Source organism: Liolophura sinensis, chromosome 1, assembly GCF_032854445.1.
Source record: "Liolophura sinensis isolate JHLJ2023 chromosome 1, CUHK_Ljap_v2, whole genome shotgun sequence".
Lineage (NCBI taxonomy): Eukaryota > Metazoa > Mollusca > Polyplacophora > Chitonida > Chitonidae > Liolophura > Liolophura sinensis.
Window position 1 is genome coordinate 69,066,213 of NC_088295.1, and position 22,903 is coordinate 69,089,115.

The 22,903-nt window shown below is 38.5% G+C and overlaps 1 protein-coding gene across 1 annotated transcript; it reads right to left on the reverse strand.

Moving 5' to 3' along the window:
* Positions 1-2,914: 2,914 nt before the first annotated feature.
* Positions 2,915-21,844, reverse strand: LOC135469387 (malonyl-CoA decarboxylase, mitochondrial-like). Its single transcript, XM_064748026.1, has 10 exons — positions 21,682-21,844; positions 16,970-17,113; positions 15,504-15,644; positions 14,103-14,243; positions 13,673-13,825; positions 13,191-13,355; positions 12,324-12,474; positions 10,164-10,322; positions 9,592-9,825; positions 2,915-7,314 (listed from the first exon to the last, which is right to left on the reverse strand). Exons 1-10 carry the CDS (start codon positions 21,715-21,717, stop codon positions 7,085-7,087), a joined length of 1,554 nt encoding a protein of 517 aa, XP_064604096.1. The 5' UTR covers positions 21,718-21,844; the 3' UTR covers positions 2,915-7,084.
* Positions 21,845-22,903: the final 1,059 nt, after the last annotated feature.

Below are 22,903 nucleotides of genomic sequence, written 5' to 3' on the forward strand. Positions count from 1 at the left end.
AAATAGTATCACTCCTGAATCCAGCTGTTACTTTCAGGTTTGCTTTAGTTCACCCTGTGTGTTGTGTTTTTATAACATTGAAGTGTCTCGCGATGCGCATGCTATGCGCAGGACAAATGCGCCGCGATATCCACATTGAGAACATACCATTATACAAACCAAAACGATTGGTTAATTGTTATTTACGCCGTTGCAGTGTTATTTTCTAATTCATGTATATGCATGTGTGATCGGTTGCGAGCGATTTTATGGGGGAAGGGGGTTATCTCAAACAATATTTGTACAAATTTTCACATCCACATTGACAAGCGATACACAGTCACGTGGATGTACACAATACACTTGAAGAGAGTAAGAAGGAAGGGCCATTAATGTAGTGTAAACGTTTCCACACACAAGCCAGGGTGCTGTAAGCGTATCCAGACATCAAGTAATGTTGTGTAAACGTTTCCAGACATAAACCAGAATAATGAAAACATATGTGACATCAACCAATACTACGTACTCAGGTGGTGTACCCGGACATCAACCAGAGCAGTATAAACGTGCCTAGACATCAACCGGTGCAGTATACACGTGCCTAGACATCAACCAGGGCGGTATAAACGTGCCTAGACATCAACCAGGGCAGTATAAACGTGCCTAGACATCAACCAGTGCATACGTGTATGACCGCCATAAACGTATCTAGACATCAACCAGGTCAGTATAAACGTGCCTAGACATCAACCGGTGCGGTATACACGTGCCTAGACATCAACCAGAGCAGTATAATCGTGCCTAGACATCAACCAGTGCAGTATAAACGAACGTACATATCAACCAGTGTATAATAAACGTACCTAGACATCAACCAGTGCAGTATAAACGTATCTAGACATCAACCAGTGCAGTATAACAGTGCCTGGACATCAACCAAAGTAATGTAATTCATGTAACTGAGGTTTAGAAGATTTTTAAGATGTCGTCGTCATATGACTGAAAAATTGTTAAGTACGACCCTAAACCCCAAGCACTCACTCACTCACTCATTCAGATGTAGCTTAAACGCAGCATATTAGACATTACTGGTGAAGAATTACTCAAATTCTATACTGCCATCACATCTAATACACAACCACAGAGCCCAGTATCACTGGAGTTGTTCCACACACAGATTATGAACATAGCAATATGAATATAACAATTTTATGTGACCGCCATCAGTAGGCATGTTGGTAAGAACTTAAAGCACACTCTCGTTTACCCGATAATTAGGTGATAAATCTGTGTTTGTCGTATCCAGACAACAACCAGTAACTCATTATAAACGTCAACAAACACTGTGTAACCGTTTCCGCGTATAAACTAATACAGTGTAAGCGTGTCCAGACATCAACTAATGCCGTTAAACTAATGCTGGTACGTAGACATGAACCAGTGATTTATGAAAGCATCTCTAGGGCCTATAACACATCCAGACATCAACCATATCGATGTAATGTGATCATGTCCAAACATCATCCAGTGTAGTGTAAGCATATTCAGACATCAACCAATGCGGTGAAGGCGTATTCATACATCAACTAATGTAGTGTAGGCTTATCCAGACATCAACCAATGCAGTGAAAGAGTATTCAGATGTCAACCAATGTGGTGAAAGCGTTTTCAAACATTAACCAATGCGGTAAAAGCGTATTCAGACGGCAACCAATGTGGTGAAAGCGTATTCAGACACCAATCAATGTAGTGTAACACTACTGACTTAAAGTGTCCCGTAAATATTGCCCTACTGAAAATTTAAAATGATATGTATGTACAGATACTAGAATTTTGAACTATCCCTGTCTGTTCTCTGTATACATATACCAAATTCCATGTCTGTTACATTCTGACGACTTACGAAACCGTTAAATTAATATGTCTAAAAAAGCAAAAACAAATTTTGCCCTACCTAATACAGAAGAAAGTGAATACCGACATCAATTAACTGGAAGAAAAACATCCCGACACGATCTTCTTTATTATCAAGGATTAAAGTTTAAAAAAATTCACACGTTTAATGGAAATGGAATACGAACATCTTTGACGAGTGTTGAAACATTAACACCTAATAACCCAGATACATGTAACTTTTATGAGTGCAGTCGTTTATCGCGATCTTTGTAGTGTTATTAGTGAACAAAACTAGTCGGCTTAACTTCTGTATATTTGTGCTTTGAAATACCTAAAGCGATCTAAAACTACAAGATGGAATTCAGAAGATTACCGTCATCGTTACGAGTTCCGTATACACTGCCACACATAAATTTGACCGGCTGTATTTAGACTGTTCGGAAGTTATTTTGTTGTCGCATTCTGTACCTATAGTATAAGGCAATAGCCTATCCACAGACAACCTTTAAGTGCGCCACAAACCTGAAGTGGTTTCCAGGGATTGAAAACTGCCTGTAGAACAGGCTACTCACCCACAGTGTCCATTATAAATCGCGAGGCCTGAGTTACACATCTTTCTGACTTGGGTTTCATGGTGAGAATACTCAATAGACTACTGCTATGCATATAATGGCCACATCCTCAGCTCATGATTGCTAGTGGAATCCTTGTGGAACGCTAGAAGTTTGCTCCGGGTCTACTAATGGAAGGCCATTTTGATTTATTTAAACAAAATTTTTTCACTTGGCATGATGGCAGGAAGTTTAATGTATGGAGGAATTCGGAGTGGCCGGAGTATACCACGAGCATTTCATGAGTTACTGATAACCTCGAACGCCTTGTGAGATCAAACCAAAGATCAAACCAAACAATGCCCTTGGCCACTTATTTTTTTTCCTTTCAGGTCTACCTGAAGTATAGCGAAAGAAGAGAAGAAAGAATCCCAGGTTCAAGAATGGGATTGGACACACTTAAATCTTGTGTGACATCTATCCAGATTTTTATTGCATCTCAGGCCAGTTTTATGACAAATGTTCAAGATAACATTTTGGTCACTATGAGAACGTAGATGCATGTACAGGTAACCTGTATCATTTTGCACCAGTACTGAATACTGATACCTTTTGCTGAGCGATGTTTCTCATTGTACTGTATGTCACTTTAACACATCCTCTGTTGTTGCAAGTAAAGGATTTGATGGTAAAGCACCAGCATCCACTCACAGCAACTGTTCGAGATGAAGCTTGCAGAGCACATAGATGTATTTATTTATCTGGTTGGAATTCTAAGCAGTACTAACAAGTATTTCACTTATACCACTTCGGCCAGCGTTATGATGGGAAGAAACCGGGAAGACCCTGGGGGAAACCCACGAATATCCCGAGATTTAGATCACAGAAAACATTTAACAATACCAGCACCTGTATTAGTATCATAACAAAACTTACTTCTTGAAAAACAGTGAAAATGGTATCTTTTTTATGACAAAACATCTTGGAATCATGTTAAAGTTTAATTTCATGTATAATCTGTAATATATGTATGAACAGAAAGATAAAAAGTAAGCAGTGACTGTACCCGAGCTGGTATGACATGAACACATGAAAACTGCCTATATAATTAACAATAAAATCAACTTCGAGATCAACATTAAGATACTGTAATTAAAATCATACCTACATACGCAACCAACATATCAATGAAGTAGTGAGAATTCTTTATCGCCCGCCACCCCCCGACTTTTGGGAGGATTGAACCAACTGAAAATGTATAATACTAAAGTTATCAGTGATTTGAAGCATCGGTAAAATCTCTGCCTCAGCCAAAAAAAAAAAATCTACCTAAATTTTTAATAATTCAAGATACAAAGAAGAACTGTTTTGATCTGGGTTGCTTTCACACAAGAAATGTTCTCTATTTTCTGTCTAACAGTGAAGATTCATAATTCATGTATCTAAAATTTATTTGTTTATTTATTTGATTGGTGTTTTACGCCGTACTCAAGAATATTTCACTTATACGACGGCGGCCAGCATTATGGTGGGTGGAAACCGGGCACATCCCGGGGGAAACCCACGACCATCCGCAGGTTGCTGGCAGACCTTCCCACTTACGGCCGGAGAGGAAGCCAGCATAAGCTGGACTTGAACTCACGGCGACCGCATTGGTGAGAGGCTCCTGGGTCATTACGCTGCGCTAGCGCGCTAACCGACTGAGCCACGGAGGCCCCTGTATCTAAAATAGTTGTTCCTACCCTTTTTCCTTTTCATAATCAAACAGATATAAAAATGTTATATCCAATGAGCTAACAAAGACGTTGCCTTTGATATTACTTACGTTAGGGCATAAAGTTAAGGCTAGGTCCAGCAGCCATTTGATTTGATTGTTTGATTGGTGTTTTACGCCATACTCAAGAATATTTCGCTTACATGAGAGCTGCCAGCATTATGTTGGAAGAAAGCCCGGCACAGCCTGGTACAAAACAATGACCATCCGCAGGTTGCTAGCAGATGTTCACCCGGAAGACCGGAGAGGAAGCTAGCAAGAGCTGGACAGCAGAACGGCAGTCAAATCACGCCATACTCCTTAGTGTCCACACTCTGTCTTGCACATCCATTTATTTCTTTTTCTCTCCGATACAAAAAATAGACCCAACAACAGGTTATATTTCCATCTGATTGTGTAAGGCTTGCTTTGACAATTTATCTTCTGCTAGCATTTCCGAGTGACACTGCCTTTCCTCCACACAGTATTAGTGTTAGCTCATGATTTGCCTGAGAAAAGTTCCAATAATTATGCCACTGTAGAAATACAATACTAAAGAATGTACACGTACTTTGGCACTGCATTTAGTTTATTGACCTTATCCACCATATTTCCTGGTGGCACTCATTTAAGCTAATTCTATCTGGGCAAATTTCATGCATGTCCTATCATATACCTGTATACACATTTGTTGTACAGCAAAAACTGGAGTAAAGCAAATATTTCAAATATTATCACCACTCAGAGTAGTTTCAGCGGGTTTTCATTGGTGGTTTACAGAGGATATATTTTGTGTAGGGTGTGCAATAAAATAAACATAGAAATACTCTAAGCCTACTCCATTTTGGACATGATAGCTGATATCACAATGTGATCACAGATTGGTTGGAGATGGGGAGAGCTGTTTAATTTTGGTACTCATCTTTTCAAACCAAAAGCAATTGTTCTGTGATTGTTCAATTCATCCAAAGTGAATACAAATACATGCCTCATATGTTTTCAACTTAAAAGAAGCCTCCAGCTGTGGCTGTTTTTTGTCTAGAGGGAAGATTCATCAGAGTGAATGGGACACAATACTGTTTCATTAATGCACGTTCTGGGCAGTACAGCACACATATGTTCACACATGCAAAATACTGTGGAGCTCTGGATAGGGCACAAAAAATTCTGTTGTGTTGCCACACATGCTCGGTGGATTACATAAAATGCTACACTATCAGCACATATTCTGGATTGTGCACATGTAACACTTCAGTATCAGCACACATTCTGGATTGTGCACATGTAACACTTCAGTATCAGCATACATTCTGGACTGTGCACATGTAACACTGCAGTTATCAGCAAACATTCTGGATTGTGCACATGTAATGCTGCAGTATCAGCACACATTCTGGACTGTGCACCTATAACAATTCTGTATCAGCAGATATTCTACAAAATGCACACATAGCACTTCAGTATCAGTACACATTCTGGATTGTGCACACAAAACACTGCAGTTATCAGCACACATTCTGGATTGTACACATGTAATGCTGCAGTATCAGTACACATTCTGGATTGTGCACATGTAACACTTCAGTCTCAGGACACATCCTGGATTGTGTGCGTACAGTGTATAACACTTCAGTATCAGCACACATTCTGCATTGGGCACATACAGTGCATAACTTCAGAATCAGCACACATTCTGGATTGGGCACATACAGTGTATAACACTTCAGTATCAGCACACATTCTGGATTGGGCACATACAGTGTATAACACTTCAGTACCAGCACAAGTTCTGCACATTCTGGGCTGTGTACATATACGCATATACTTATACATAAGCATGACTGTGCTTATCTAACACTTCAGCACACATTCTGGATTGTGCACATAACACTTTAGCATCAGCACAGTCTGGATTGTGCACATGTAACACTTCAGTATCAGCATATATTCTGGATTGTGCACATATAACACTTCAGTATCAACACACATTCTGGATAGTGCTCATATAATACTTTAGTGTTAGCACACATTCTGAAAGAATGAATGATTATGGCTTAATGCCAATCGGCAATTTTTCAGCCATATTAGACACCAAGGATGTTACTGCATTGCTGTTGTTAGACACCAGGGATGTTACTGCAGTGCCGTTGTTAGACACCAGGGATGTTACTGCAGTGCTGTTGTTAGACACAAGGGATGTTACTGCAGTGCCACTGTTGGACTCCAGGGATGTTACTGCAGTGCCCTTGTTGGACACCAGGGATGTTACTGCAGTGCTGTTGTTGGAAACCAGGAATGTTACCGCAGTGCTGCTGTAGGAAACCAGGGATGTTACTGTAGTGCTATTGTTAGACACAAGGGATGTTACTGCAGTGCTGTTGTTAGACTCCAGGGATGTTACTGCAGTGCCCTTGTTGGCAACCAGGAATCTTACTGTAGTGCCCTTGTTGGACACCAGTGATGTTACTGCAGTGCTCTTGTTGGACACCAGGGATGTTGCTGCAGTCCTCCTGTTTGACACAGGGTATGTTGCTGCAGTGCTCTAGTTGGACAAAGGGTATATTGCTGCAGTACTCTAGTCTGACAAAGGGTATATTGCTGCATTACTCTAGTTGGACATAGGGTATGTTGTTGCAGTACTCTAGTTGGACACAGGGTATGTTGCTGCAGTACTCTAGTTGGACACAGGGTATATTGCTGCAATACTCTAGTTGGACACAGGGTATGTTGCTGCAGTACTCTAGTTGGACACAGGGTATGTTGCGCCAGTACTCTAGTTGGACACAGGGTATGTTGCTGCAGTACTCTAGTTGGACACAGGGTATGTTGCTGCAGTACTCTAGTTGGACACAGGTTATAATGCTGCAGTACTCCAGTTGGACACAGGGTATGTTGCTGCAGTACTCTAGCTGGACACAGGGTATACTGCTGCAACATCTGTACACAGTTCCACCACCTGCTCAGAAGCCGTGATTTCATGGTTTTCTAAATACTTCCGACTGTTCTCCTCCGTCTGTTCTAAGTAATAGCGGTAATTAACCATCATGCCACAGGACTGCGTAATTCCACGACTACTTGTGTCCCCCAGCCAGTTTAACCGCCACATCACTGCCCCATTACCTAAATGGAAATTTGCTGCAAAAACAAAACAAGATAGCTCATAAAAGAATTCTCCAATCTTAACTGCACCTATACGTAAAGTTTTGGAGATCAAAACTCTTTGTACCAGAAACTTCTACATAAGTTCCAAAAAAAAGTTTAACCTATCCCTTAAGATATATTTCTGACCAATATGGACGCCTACACTTTGTTACGTCACAATACCTAAAGGTATGGGTTGTTTTAACTAAAACTATGAACAATTAAAGTAAACAGGTCAGGCATATTAAGGACAGACATGAAGATATGGTGTTGGCAGTGAGCTGTACGAGACATATGAATGCAAAACTTCAGCTCAATTCATACAGAGTTGAAATCGTGAATTTGGCATTTTCTGATAATTAATATGCTCAGTGATGGAACATTCCCCTTGTGTCATTGTGCTTTACATCCATGTAAAACTTCAGGTCAATACATACAATACTTTTTAAGACACTAACCCTAACATTTTGTTCAACAGTGATTCTAACACACTATACACTAAGTCAGGAATTCATTAATATTTTCAGGAATTCATTTAATACGCACACACCCACTCAATGATGGAAAATCCCTTTCGTTGTGCTCTATGTGTGAGCAAACCCTGAGCTCAATACAAGCAGTACTTTTTGAGACACCACCCCTAACATTTTGTTCAACGTTGATTATAATACGTAATACATTAAGTCAGGAATTCAGTAATTTATAGTACTAAATATGTGCACATCGAATCAACGATGAAATATCTCCCTCGTGCTATTCTGTTCTACATGTATGCAAACCCTGAGCTCAGTACATGCAGTACTTTTTGAGTGACTGAGTGAAGGCTTGGGGATTAACAATTTTTCAGTCATATGATGACAAAGGAGTCCTTGGAGTGCATGTAGTGTGCCTCCTTGTTGCAGGGCGGTTTTCCACCGCTCTTATCTAGTGCTGCTTCACTAAGACGACTTACCAAAGACAAGTAAAACACTTTACTTAACACTGATTCTTATACACACTACAATAAGTCAGGAATTCAGTACTTTACAGGCACCTCCAAGCAACGATGAAATACACACCCCCCTCCCACCCCTGCTATTGTGCTCTACATGTGTGTAAGCCCTGAGCACATTATCTGTAGTACTTTTAATATACGACCCCTAACATTTTGTTTAAAGTCTGCCACAATAATATATACGTAGAAAAAATGGTATAGGACACACTTATCACAAAACAACATGTAAAAAAAATTCTATAAAGTTTTGAAAGGCGAGAAAATGAAGTTCAGCATGGGGATGTGGCACTGTCGAACAATTCATTCCGAGTAGTCAAGTTGCAGAAACTCTCATGAACTTGGCCAATCACTTGCGCTGAAAGCATCACATGATAATTGACTGTCACATCAAAAAACCTATTAGCTCTGTCGGTGTGGTTTCTTACAGTGGACAGGCAGCCATGGAGGGAATAAAATTGATTTTGTGGTTAGTTTAAGTGTTATTCTGATGCATTCTGGACTACGCATTTATGAACAGGGAACTCAGAAGGGCTGCCCGTGTCACAATACGCACATGTTAGACAGGAAACTGCAGAAGCTTGTCAGGGTGAGTTGGCAAGAAACCCGCCTCTGGGAGAGTGATTGCCTGAAGAAAACTATTGTGACTTTGCCACATTTTTCCTTCGCAAAGTCAGATTTATTATGAAAATATCTTCCCAAAATCTGAATCAAAGAATCTGTTATCAATCACAAGGTCCTTCTCTGTTCCGTAAATTCCCTAAAGTTGGTAGTTAGCTAGGACAAATGCTTATGCCCATGCAGGATGAGGATGAGCAGGAACGCTAAAACCGCTAAAACATGAAGCTTGTGTCCACAAACATCGCCCAGACTGAACGCCAAACTAGAAGAAACATCAGCCCTTTAACACAGAACAGAGCTGATAATCTTTGGTTGGGTATCAGGCATTTTTATTTGTATTTCCTCCTTGTCACATTGTTTAATACCGATGGTACGGGAGAGCTCCTAGGTTTTGTGACATCACTCTAGATAGCTATAACATGGTAAAAGTGTCACCAAATCAGTGGCTAGGTACTGACGATTGATATCTTATTTTTAAATATTTTTAGAACATTTCTGGAATACTACTTTATTAATTACATGTAATTCAGCTTTAGTCACTGACTTTATGGTCATTTTAACATTGCTTTCTCCATTATTGGTCACCTGAGCTCAGGTACAACATAAGCTACGCCTGTGCTTTATACAGGCAAGCTAAAATTAAAGAAAATCAGACTTACCAACAGGGTTAAGTGCCCTTCCTCTTCTCTTTTCAACATACAAATATCTAGCACACAATCTCATAAGTGGGGTTTTCAGGTGTGAGCACAGGGGCTCCTTCTCCACCCATGTGCCAGCCTGGAGTATATGTTTGACACAAGCCATAGGGGGCTCATTTCCTCTCTCTGCATAGGCACTTAAATGGGATAACTCTTCCGCCGTAAACAATACATTCTGGGGGAACTCGCCTATATCTACAACATACCATAACAAGAGCTATGAGAACCCTGGGGAAGCTCATCAGTTAGAGGTGTGAAAACATATGGAGAAAATCTGATAAAGAAAGAAGTCTAACAAACTCAAAGGTTGAAAAAAAACTTTACACAGACCATACACAAACAAATACGACACTTCTTGCCTTACTTTGTAATAGTGAGCTAAAAAGTGATTGTAAAGGGAAATCTGAGCTGGAAAGTTGGCTTTTTAAAATACATGCATCAAATTTATATCTTGTAGGTCTGACTGATTATCTCCTAACACAGCTCTCTGTTATAAAAACTTACAGATAGTAAAATATACTATTATAACTTACTTGTTTCATGAAGGTATTTGTTAATCTCCGTAATCAGCCAGTCTTTAAACCCGGGTATAGGGGACAGACTGGAGAACTGGTTAAGGTGGGGGAACTCCGCCTGAAGTTCACGCACAACCCGTTTTATTAAATAATTCCCAAGGTCAACCCCTTGAAGACCTGCAACAAGAAAATTTCCAAAACTCATTACATGTGTAATCACTTTGTTTTAATTGTTGAACAAATTGCCTGTGGTTTAAGTTAATGCTGCAGATTCAAGACATTTTGGTTTTAAACCTTAATCAAAGTTGAAATCTAATTTGATTTATTCTTTCTTAATGAAACCAAATGCTACAGTAAATGACCAAAAACTTTAGTAAGTAAATATCATAAAATAAGACATTTGATTCTGAAACTTTCATTTTTGGAGTAAGAAATCATCCAAACTTCTTTCTAAGGTTACAATCTGCAACTCTCAGAATCAGGTGAACTGTGCAACTTGGTCATGGGTGCAAATTTAGGTCATTTCAATATGGTATTCCACCATGCAAGCAGCTTGAACTAAGATAACTGTGTTGTAAATGGACAACCTAGTTGGGAGTTTAATCTCTGTAACTGTCGTCAGAAGAACATCCACAAACTAGAGGAAAATGCCTAATATTTATTTATTCAATTGATTGGTCTTTTACGCTGTACTCAATAATATTTCACTTATATAACAATGGTCAGCATTAAGGTGGGAGAAAACTGGGCAGAGCCCTGGGGTAACCCACGACCATCTAGAGGGTGGCTGGCAGACCTGCCCACTTATGAGGAAGAGGAAGCCAGCTTGAGCTGGACTTGAACTCACAGCAACTACCTTGGCCAGAGGCTCATGGGTCATTGTGCTGTGCTGGAGTGCTATACCCTCGGCCAAGGAGGCCCCAAAAATCCTTATACAATCAACCCAGCTGTACATAATTTTAAGCAGAAGATGGAAAGCACATTCTACTTTCCTGACCAGTCCAACATCAATCCCAAAAAACATTGCTATCAATCCTCCTATAGTCAGGAGAACCTTGCTCCTCCACCTACGACAAAATTAACACCATTCATAACCAGAGGATAAGTTTATCATCAAAAGACAAATCCATGTATATTATCAACATTGAATGGAGCTAAATGTCAACTATGGCAAAAGTGAAATGATCAGTCCCAGCTGATCACCTCATGGTGGTTATATAGTCAGTTACAATATATACACATGGTATATAAAAATTCCACTTTTAGAAAATAATGGTCATAATATATTACTTTTGGTATTGACATTTTTCCTACAGGGTAATAACCCTCCAAATACCTTTCTAAGATAAATGGAGCTGTCAGAATCAGAAAAAAAGAGTACCTTAGTCTAGGACAAAATTTTAGATCAAACACATGCCTAATATACTTGTAGTATAAAATAATATGCACTTATTTTTTCCAGATAATTTTTGTGTTAAATGTGAATACATGATCTATTACTGAGTAGTGCAATAAACACTGAACTGAATGTCACAGTCCATCACAAAGACAGTAACACATACCATGTAGACTAGATCTGAGCAAACCCAACTATAAATCTTCGTAAATTTTCATTGCTAAACTTGTTGAACACAATGGCCAATACTGGTCAGTAATTTTCATTTTATTATGATTTATTTATTTATTTCATTGGTATTTGACGGTGTACTTACAGGTTATTGAATGAGTAAGGGCTGATGTGGGCTTGCTTTATTTTTATGCGGCACTGAAGTGTGAATGAGCTTAGGTCCCCTTCAGCCTGCGTTCATTCAATAACCTATTAATTATACACCAAACATCAATCAATTCAACGAGAAAGTAAACTTAAGACACCAAAAATGAAAAATTGACATAAAAATTTACGAGTGTAAAACATGTCGTAATGTAGAGAGAGACAATTTGCAGTGCTATCAAATGATGTGGTAGTAACTTGCATTGGTAGTGCTGACGTGCAATATGAGCGTTGCTAGGTGAGATGCCTGAGTCATTGTGCTGCCCTAGCACGCTAACCATCGGACCACAGAGGTCCTTTATTATATTATGATCAAGGCTGACCCTGGAAATTGTACCAAATGTAAAAATCATTGTCTGCTATACAAAATAATGCTTAATCTTTGTTGTGACCTACGCAACAGTCACCTCTTTGCGTAGACGTGATGGAGTAGAAAACAGCCGCGTTGATTAGGCTGGGCTCCTCCAAATCTCTGTCTGTATCCGTGGAGCTGGAATGTTTGCCATCCTCAGAACCGGCTACAGATGATGACCTTTGATACGTCCGGAAAACTATTGACTGAATACACATGTAAGTCAGTCACATGTGTGTTAGACACATGTATGTAAGGCACATGTACAAGTAGTCAATGAATAAATGAATGATTGAAGTTCGTCGTACTTCACAAATTTTTAGTCATGTGACAAGGAGGAGTTATTACATGTAGGCGTGTGTATATATACTGCGTCTTCTTGTAGTAGGGCTAGTTCATGCTGCCAAAGTGCTGCCGCCACTGAAGTGTCATGCCGCAGACACAAGACATGACACCCCACCAAGTCATATTATACTGACACCAAGCCAACCAGTCGTGTTTCCTTGCTCTAACCTCTTAGTGCTGAGCGCCAAGCAAGGCAGCAACAAGTATCATTATTAAGTCTTTGGTATGACCCCACCCGGGTTTGATCCCCGGTCTCCACACTTTGAGGTACTAGTAACAATAATCAACTCAGCAAAATTTCATAAATATAATTTCAACAGTTTTAGAGATCACAAAATTGGGCGAAACAGATGAAACGGGCCAAGACAATACTCCTTATAGTCCTAATGGGCTGTGCGTTAAAAACGGAAGATAACGTATCATAACTGGTAAATATTAACCATTTACTGTCAGCAAAAGGTTACAGGTCTATGCATCAACTACTGCTTGCTTTGAGCTTGTACATATACCAGTGAGAGTTGACTAAAAAATTGCGGCCCTCTGCAAGGCTTCTATGTCCAAAAAAACCTTAACTCACATGAATACTGTCTGAGATCTGACTAGCTAAAGCTGTGTGAAGCACCACAACAGGCTCTCTGGGCATACTGTTATGTGTGAAGACAAAACAACGTCGATAAGGGCCCACACGTTGCTTTAAATCTGCCCAATTCCTGATGGGGTGAACTGCTTCGTATTCTGAAATCTGTAACAACAGAAAAATATTTCATGAAATTTTGTGAATCTGTACAGATGACAAAAAAAACTATAAACTGTTGGGCAATTAATCTAATGGGGAAATCGCCATGTACAAGTACTTGTATAGTTAGTTGAATAGCAAATTGGCTAAGAATACACATAATGTCATGAAAGTTTGTTCATTTGTAGGGATGGCAAGAAAAGACTATAACTCATAGTGCTGTCATCACGTTACAGACAAAACAAAGTCCTAATTTTGTGTTTCCTATCTCACAGCCCCATTTGCCACCACCCTCACTGGCATCTCCCTGACCAGTCACTGACCTTCTGGACAACATCACAGGCGGATTCCCATGTGACCCGCTCCAGGTTGAGGAAGCCCACAGAGAACCAGAGGACCAATAGCTCCTGTAACATGCTGTTTAGTGAGCGGAAATATGGGATCTCTTTGTCCACAGAGGCTCCCGACAAATGACTCTGTTCAAAGAACAAAAAATGTATACTACTGCAGCCTGAACTTGAAAAAGGTGGAAAAAAGCCAACACTTTAATTTTCTTAATCTTTGTAGAACAAACAATTAAGGATTGCAATACTTTCAATATGTGCAAGTACATTTCCATATGAAACAATCCACAAAGAGTAACAAAATATAGAACATCCATATTCAAATATATTGTTTCCAAAAGTTTTGGATTTGTACATATTTAAATGGCTCTCTGAAGGAGGCCTCAGTGCTGAAGACAAAAGATCTTACCAATATGTCTGCCCTGAGGTCAACCAGGAACTTGACTCCTCCCTCAATCCGCCCAATCTGATGGAAGAGTTCTCTGTACTTTGGTGTGAGAGCATTTCTCAAGCGTTCCTCTGCCATTAACAAAGTAGCATCTCCTTTCTCCTACAAATTATACACATCTTCTCAGATTAACTAAGTAAAGCTCATTTGGAGCAAAATAGTTAAGAGCATAATGGACAGTTTTATAATTTATTTGCTAAACTAATTGGTATTTCATGCCTTCATAAAGACATTTGATTTTTATTTTCATTCAGTGTTAGTCTACATGATTTACAGGTAAACACTCTACCTGCCAAACCTTCTGGCATACATGAAGGGCTACAGCCAAGCTGTATAAGCATACACCACCTTTACAATACCCAGCTAGAGTCCAGGGATCTATGATAAACACCTGATCCATTTCTCATCGGTAATCTCATTTCATTATTACATTATTTGTTGACAGTTAAGAAAAGAGAAAAAAAAATATTTGGGCCCAGGCCTTTGAAAAATCTTTTGCACAAAGGGTTTTACTGGAGTTCAATTTTTATGAATGTGATTAGTTGACGGTGGACTAAGCATGTGTAGTCAGGACAAAAGCTGCATGTAGAGATTCAGTAAATGCGATTTATTATGTTTCTCATAGGTAATCTTGTATAACGCTTCCTGGAAACTAGGTTCTCTCCCCTTGATCCTCATGTTTGCTTACACTACAGGGTGTCCCAAAAGTCGTGCACCATCCTGATTTTCATTTTTTTTCTGTGTGTCTGATTTAATACTGATTTTAATTTTTTTTCTCTCTTTCAGAGTTAATTATGGCTAATAAACTAACAGTACAAGAAAGAGCTGAATTGGTTTTTATGTTTGGAAGATATGGGGCAACACACTGCTCTGTAGCTCAAGCATTCAACCTTAACCTGGATGGTGCACGACTTCTGGGACACCCTGTATAATTCTGCTTTTGGAGATAAATCACATGACTATTACTACATCACATCATGGTCTTCTGATGACAACGAAATCAATTTATGTTGCATTTTGAGGTTCCCCCTGCATCATATACAGCACAGTAATTAAGAAGCCGTCAGATCAACGGAAGCTGACATTTTTTTTAACAAACTTAGTTTCAGGAAAGGTCTACACCTGTGATGTGATGACAATTCCTGATCATGCCTGTAATGTGATGACAACCCCTGATCATACCTGTGATGTGATGACAACCCCAGATCATACCTGTGATGTGATGACAACCCCTGATCATACCTGTGATATGATGACAACCCCTGATCATACCTGTGATGTGATGACAACCCCTGATCATACCTGTGATGTGATGACAACCCCTGATCATACCTGTGATGTGATGACAACCCCTGATCATACCTGTGATGTGATGACATGGTGTGCCACATTGATCACATTGTCCTGATTCACTCCAAACTGCTGACTCAGCATTCTCAACAGATTGATCTTTTCCTCAAACACCAGTGCACTGTAGTAGTGACAGAACCACTTACATTTTTTCTAAAAAAACAAACAAACTGACATATCAACGAACAAAAACTAATCCACAGTCATCTCAAAGCCACCCAATATGATATTAAGGTGTGAAATGTATAAGATTCCATTCAGATTCATATAAAAACAACATCGAAGTGATGGATAAAGTACAAGAAACAGTCATTCATGTATCTGAAATTATGAATATTTGCATAATTCAAAATTAACTTTGTGATGACCTGGGCTTAACCTCTCGTCATCTTTTTTATTTTGAGTCCTTCAAAAACAAGAGAAATACCAATCAATTTTGAACTCTCAAGAGGGGGAACAGTGACAACAACAAAGCACAAAGGTGAGCAACATGATTCAAAGTCAAATGATGATGATGGATAAAGCTTGAGAAGTTCTTTCAGCTATGGCAAATTGTACCGTTGTGAACATGGCTTGCCGCCTTAATGTTGAAGTTCGAGGTAAACTTGGGAGGCTCAGAATGGAAAAATGTAATGTTATAAATATAGCTGCTAAAGCAGTGATGTTGGGGTTTATGCCAGTATTTACCGCCTATGCAGCATCACTTACGGTTAACTGAATTGTGTCTTCATGCATTGATATATAATCAACTTAATTATAAAGCATATTTTCTTCGTAGCCATTCATACATTGCATCACACTATATAGTATGTACATGTAAATGTGCGAAATCTGCCTATGGACATTATTCGAAAGCATGCGTGTCCTGTGTTTTTTGACACAGGTCAACGATTTTCATCATACATACAGTACTTGTACAAACCTTTATTCAAAGACATTTTCAACTTTACAGCTATAACAGTTATTCTCACATGACCTGCAAAAATGGGAGAAATTGCGCTTTTTCGTGTTGTCATTGCAATTTGCGACAAAAATATATATCACAGGACAGAAAAAAGATTGGATTCATGATTAGGACGTCAAACTATACCAGGTACCATGCTAAGAATGGTTAAATTTAAATTTTTGGTTTTCACATGATAGGACACAATCTCACCCTGAATGTGCCTAGACTTTGTGCAACTGCAGTTAAAATTTAAGCTCAATTGCATTGACAGTTCTGGAGTAGAAGATTTTTTTACGTTTAGCACAAAATCCAACATGGCCATCAAGTCAGGCAACCAAATGTTTCCGAAACATAAAAAAGCACAATTTCAGATCCTTTCTCAAAACATCCTAAAGTTTCCGTTACGTATCATTTGTTGTTTTCTCATAAAATGTATCACAACATTGTTGTGAATAATAATTATAATCCAAACACATTCAATAGGGACGCAAGCTTGAAGCTTGAACCCCTGATCATCAGTTCATAATTGTACCTCGGCAATCATCGCTCCTGCTCCAGACTCGGAAAATGTAGACTGAAGCACTTCATAAGTAGAAGTATTGGCATCCATGTTGCACAAGCTCGTCTGGAAGTACCGCTGTGGTTTATTTGAACTACATCGAGGGTCACAGAGAACCTGTGAAAAAAAAAATCATTGAATAAAAGACTGTACATATTTTGCCTACATGTATGTATCACCAGCACGTATCACCTGCACACTTAGGCAATACAGTAGAGCATTATTTCAATGGCCATGTGTCATTTCCTGGCTTGTCTTATTGTATTTCCCCAATTTTCAAGTCTCCATATGACTCTGTTCTAGGTTGTGAGGTTGCTCTGCCCAGTTTCCTCCCACCATAATGCTAGCGGCTGTTGCATAAGTGAAAATATTCTAGAGTAGGAAGAAATATCAATCAAATAAATAAGTAAATAAATAAATAAACATTTGATTCAACAGGAATTTAATCCCTTTGATAGAATGGCTATGACTGCAACTTTTCAAAAAAAAATTAAGTTATGCAAATGAAAAGGGAAAGTAGAGAGGAAATGACCATACAGTAGAGCCGAATCCTTGCTGAACAGACTGAGAATAACAGGCCAATGATGCTGTGACCTCATCATTAGCTGCAGTAAATAATCTGCAAACATCTAAATAGTTACACTGTTGCAGAGTTTTCACGCTGACTGGCCCCCAGAACATACACATGTAGCAGCCTTTTGTTTACTAACATTTAAAAGATAAGTATCTCATAAGCTCCTAAGCACCAAACAGGCCTCATGTATGACATCAAAATTACAATCAATAATTTATATCACTAAAAAGTTCAAAATTGATAAGAGTACCTAAGAATCTGATGTATCCAAATGATTTCGTGGACACTGAATATACGTTCCTGAGATATGCTATATTCTCATACTTTATATCAGGATGTGTATATCTCGCATACCTGGAGGCCTCTACTGAGAACACAGAACCAAATGCCTCAGAAAAAAATAACTGGAAATTTAGTGTCATTAAATTTCAGGAATTAAAATATAAGGTACGTCAGAGTCACATATTTCAATTACGCAGATTCGTCATGACGATATAATGCACCTTCAGCTTTCTTTGAATACAAAATTCACATTTCGAAGTATCTGCACTTAGTTTACAGACTATGGTGCCTGCCGTACAAGGAAATATCTCATTAACAGTTTGACACTTAAAAATTTCTTAATTGCATTACCTCCATTAATTAACACAGCCATCTACATGAAAACGTGCCTTATGATTGATGTCTCCTGCAAGTGTTCTCAAAAGGATCAGGCACTATTACTGAAAGACTCTGGCTTTTCTGCTCAGAACTTATAATGCTGGTTTAACATAAACAGCATAATGGCATGTGATTTAACAATGAGAAGACAACCAAAAATTAATTTTGAACAATGAACCGTTGAATTCTGATTTCAAAGTATCTGCGCTGGATTTACACACTACAGAGCCTACCATATATATCTCTTTAACATTTTTTCTCTCGCAAATTTCTGGCTGTGTTATCTGTGTTTAATTTCCTCCGAGTGAGTTCAAGTCCAGCTCATGCTGGCTTCCTTTCCAACCAACATGGGAAGGTCTGTCAGCAACCTGTGGATGGTCGTGGGTTTTCCCGGGTTCTGTCCAGTTTCCTTCCACCACAATGCTGGCCGACGTTGTGTAAGCGAAATATTCTTGAGTACCGCATAAAACAGCAATCAAATAAATAAATAAATTATTTCCACCACCAGTATGATCTTTTGATTTATGAATCATGCAAGTATCCTCAAAGTATCAATCAGTACAATCAAAGTAAAATGGTGGTTTAACATAAAAACTCTACAAGTACAATGAGTAAATCACTTGGTTTTTTATTTCTATTTGCGCAGTATATAATATGGTGGCTTAACATATAAAACTACAAAAAAGTTTATCAGCTTTCTTCTTGGGGTGTAAAAATGACTTAAAACTATTCCAAAGGCCACAGCGTTCAGGCCAAAAATTAAGTAGCCTGCTGTGGTGAGGCCAATGGCGATACTCTCAAAACAACTGCTGGACAAAGAGCCTGAATTGAGGATGCTACGCTGGTACTGCTTCCCAGTATGTACATCGATTATGTCATACCTGAAGCTTTCTGGCCACTGATGGAAAACATGCATAAAATAGAGGGGCTATCAAGTATATAAAATATGCCTCAAAAATAAATTTTTTTATTCCCATTTTTGGCATACATTTTTTCATGTTCCTTAAAGCCATATATTTCATTTTAAGGAATCATTAATTTGATGTTTGCAATGCCAATCACATATGTATCTTTCCCCGACAGTGCCCCCCGCCCCTCCAGTATCCATTTGTTTTACAAACTTTTATTTGGTACACAATTACAAAATTCAGATATTTTTTACAAAAATTTTTCCAGCTATTCAGCTATTTTACAAAGTTCTAGTTTGTACCCAATAAATCAAATGTCAGTTGAATTTAAACTCTGAACAGCACTTTATGTTAAAACAAATTTAACCGTTATACAATCGTTCCAAAAAGGCTATGTAGGACTCCCTAAATGCTATGTACTTTGGTAATGGATGGTAACTGGTCATAGATGGTCAATCAGAAAAGTCACACATTAGGTAATTCACTTCAGTCTTTCAGGAATATCTTGAAATTGCTCGGATAACAATGAAGTCCTTAAGAGCTTAATTGTTGCTGAGTTTTGGCTGCAGGATATGGTTGATGTACCGTCATGTGCTAAAAACACACATATATCGCTGACTGCATGGACCTTACCTACTTAAATTGCATGCTGAATTTCTCTGCACTCCTGAGTAAAACTGCATACATGAAATACATTTTACCTGCTTACCTTGTCATCTAGCCCAAGAACAGCTGATCCACTGAAATGTGGCTGGGCATATGTAACATGCTAGACAGATCCTTTAAACAAAACAGCAGGTCACATAAACAGTCACACAGCAATATCTGAATTTTACTTGTAGCTTGTGAACGTCACACACGCATGCTTCCGCTGTGAACTATCACATACATATGAATGACCAATAACACTGTTGATTTCGCCTTTTGATGGGGCTGAAAAATTTTCAGGGAAGTAAATGAATGTTATCGCTTCCAGGAAAAATCCTGAAGAGTGAGTGATCCATAAATAGAAAGATAATGTATATGTTTTTTTCATTTTGAACAAAATGCACCTCCAACCACCTGAAAAGTCAGAATTTGCAATCTTTGCAGTGCCCAAATCATATGACATTCTGTAACCCCTGATATTCCAAATAAAAGTACATCTAAATGAAAACACAAAATGGTCATGTGGATCAAGTCACACAAGCCTGAGCTAGGTCAGGTTACGGTGCAGAAAAACATGAATTTCAAACATCTGTCCAATTAATACAATTTTTCTGGAGGAATTATTCAGTTTAACAAACATTATCCATGTATTACAATCAAAACGTCTAGTTTGTGAGACACACTGAGACACAAATAATAACCGTACTCAAAGAGACAGGTTAGGCAATACTTAATTTTATTCAAGTCACCATGCTTTTAAAAATAATTTCTTTTCTTATCACCACATGCTCTTAAGCAGTTAAGAGTCTTTTCTAAAACTAATACTGATATAATTCAGGCTAAATTATTTGATAATCATGAAATCATTGTCAGACTATTTTTGAGAAATATGCAACTTACGAGGGACCCTAGTTGAAAGCAAAACTGCAAGTTCAGAGATATCGTCAGTCATGCCTATGTAGGAATATGCTACAAATTGCTTTAAAATGAAGCTAAACGAAGTGTCAACTGTTAACACTATAACCATTTTCCAGGTGTCAGAGAAAGAAGGAAGGCCTACACGTAAATGCAAAAGATATAACCTCAACTGACATACATGTATATATATATATATACGTTCAGCTTTACAAAACATTCTTGAAAATTAACTTGTACTGGGTAGTATACATGAATTAATCTATATTAGGTGGGACTGCAGTAATTTGAGGATGCAGGGGAATTGCGGTTATCATATACACTTAAACTATACAATTTTTAAATTGATCCTCAAGTTTCACTGGAACTTTACACTGAAGTTGTACATTAAATAAGCAAACATACAGAATGACTTACTCGGTGAGCTAGCACGCTAATTATAGTGGTTTCATAAATATTATTATTTACCTTGACAGATAAATATATACGGTACATGCACGTGTAGTGGTTCCAAGAATGTCACATGGAATTCTGATTAGAACTTGATCTGGCTATTTACCCGAGTGCACGCTAGACCAAAAGTAGCCCTGGAGTACTTCATATAAGGATCTACATTATATAATACATGCCATATAGGGCTACAATTCGCACGTCTTAGATAGCCGACTTCCCAGAATCCCGAGTGGATATAGCCGATTTCACAGAACGTCAGAAATACTAATTCAAAGAAACGGACAAAAGCATTGATTCGCCGAACTATCCATGGCTCAATTCCGATAATTACTGTGCAGGGCTTTTGGTTTACCTCCACAATATCTGAAACATGTGTACGTTAATTGCAATGGCTGAGTCTAAGGTTTATTTTGGAAGAATTAGGGCAATGACACTGCCGTAAACGTGGACCCAGGTAAACTGTACTATATCACAGTGTCACATGTGCGTTTACTTAGACGTGTACTGCATGGTAACAAATGGCTTACCTTGCGTAACATCAGCACCCGTCTCAGAGCAGACATCACGATTTAGCTTTGTTACGTCCTAGTATAAAAGTTTCTCTATCATTAATATCTCATTACCGCAGCAAACCCATGGCGCTGGGTCAATTTAGAGAAGCAGTTCACATGACAGCACATATGTATGAGACCTGTCTGCCATCGTTGAGAGATGTCAGGTACCTGACTCGTACCTTTATTGCAGAGTAATCTTTTTTTTTTTTCCCCTTGTCGGATAGGCCAACAATATATTTATAGCCTACTGTTTGTGCTCTATAGATATAAGATGTTACGTCATAGCCGATATTTTAATTACGTAATCAATGTATTATTTTGATATAAAATATCTTTAACCTAAATTAACATCATATGTATACTAAAGTATATAGGCCCATAGACTACCCGTCCCGCTCTCTCTGTCGTCCTGGTTAGTATTTAACATTGATGTATGCAGGCCTGTAGCCTAAACGTGTTTGGGCCTACAATATGTGTATTGTAATCATGAATTGACTGTCTAATCCACATTGCATTTTCTATAGACTTGATCACTTCTGCTGGAGGTTTATGATGCATTCAAATTTAACTTGAACTTAGGACTAACGCTTATATTCGCCCCAGCTGTAACCTTACATTTATGTGAGGGATTTGATTTAGTTTATTTGTTTCTGCGTAAGGACCGGGACCGGGAGCTCAGGAGATGAAAAGGAACACATTACTAATTCAACTTATTCCAAAATTTATCAAAAAGTAATTTTTAAAAATTGCTAACGTTTCGGGTTGATGCATTGAAAATCTCATGATTTAAACTTAACATCTTTACAAACATCCGCTGATTGCATTTTTTCTCCACAGGATAAACTATTAAAACTGAGATTTGAAATTTTCGACATGCTTTTATTAGGCCTATAGACCCAGTAAATCTGTAGACTAGCTTACCTTAAGAGTTTTGAAATGGCTTTCCACACACTGCGCATACAGAATAAGTTATTATAAATGCTAAGTAATTATTTGTGAGGCACTGAAAATAACAAAACGATTATCGAGAAGCACAACAAAAGTATAGGAAGATTAAACATAACGCCTGTCTAGGCGAGTATAGTATCCATACTGTAACGAGTATGTATGGTTTCAAGGAGTTTTCCATCGCACCAATATGGAGCAAGCTACGAGTCAAGAGATCTGTCTGCTAGAGAGCACGAGGGTGCCGCAA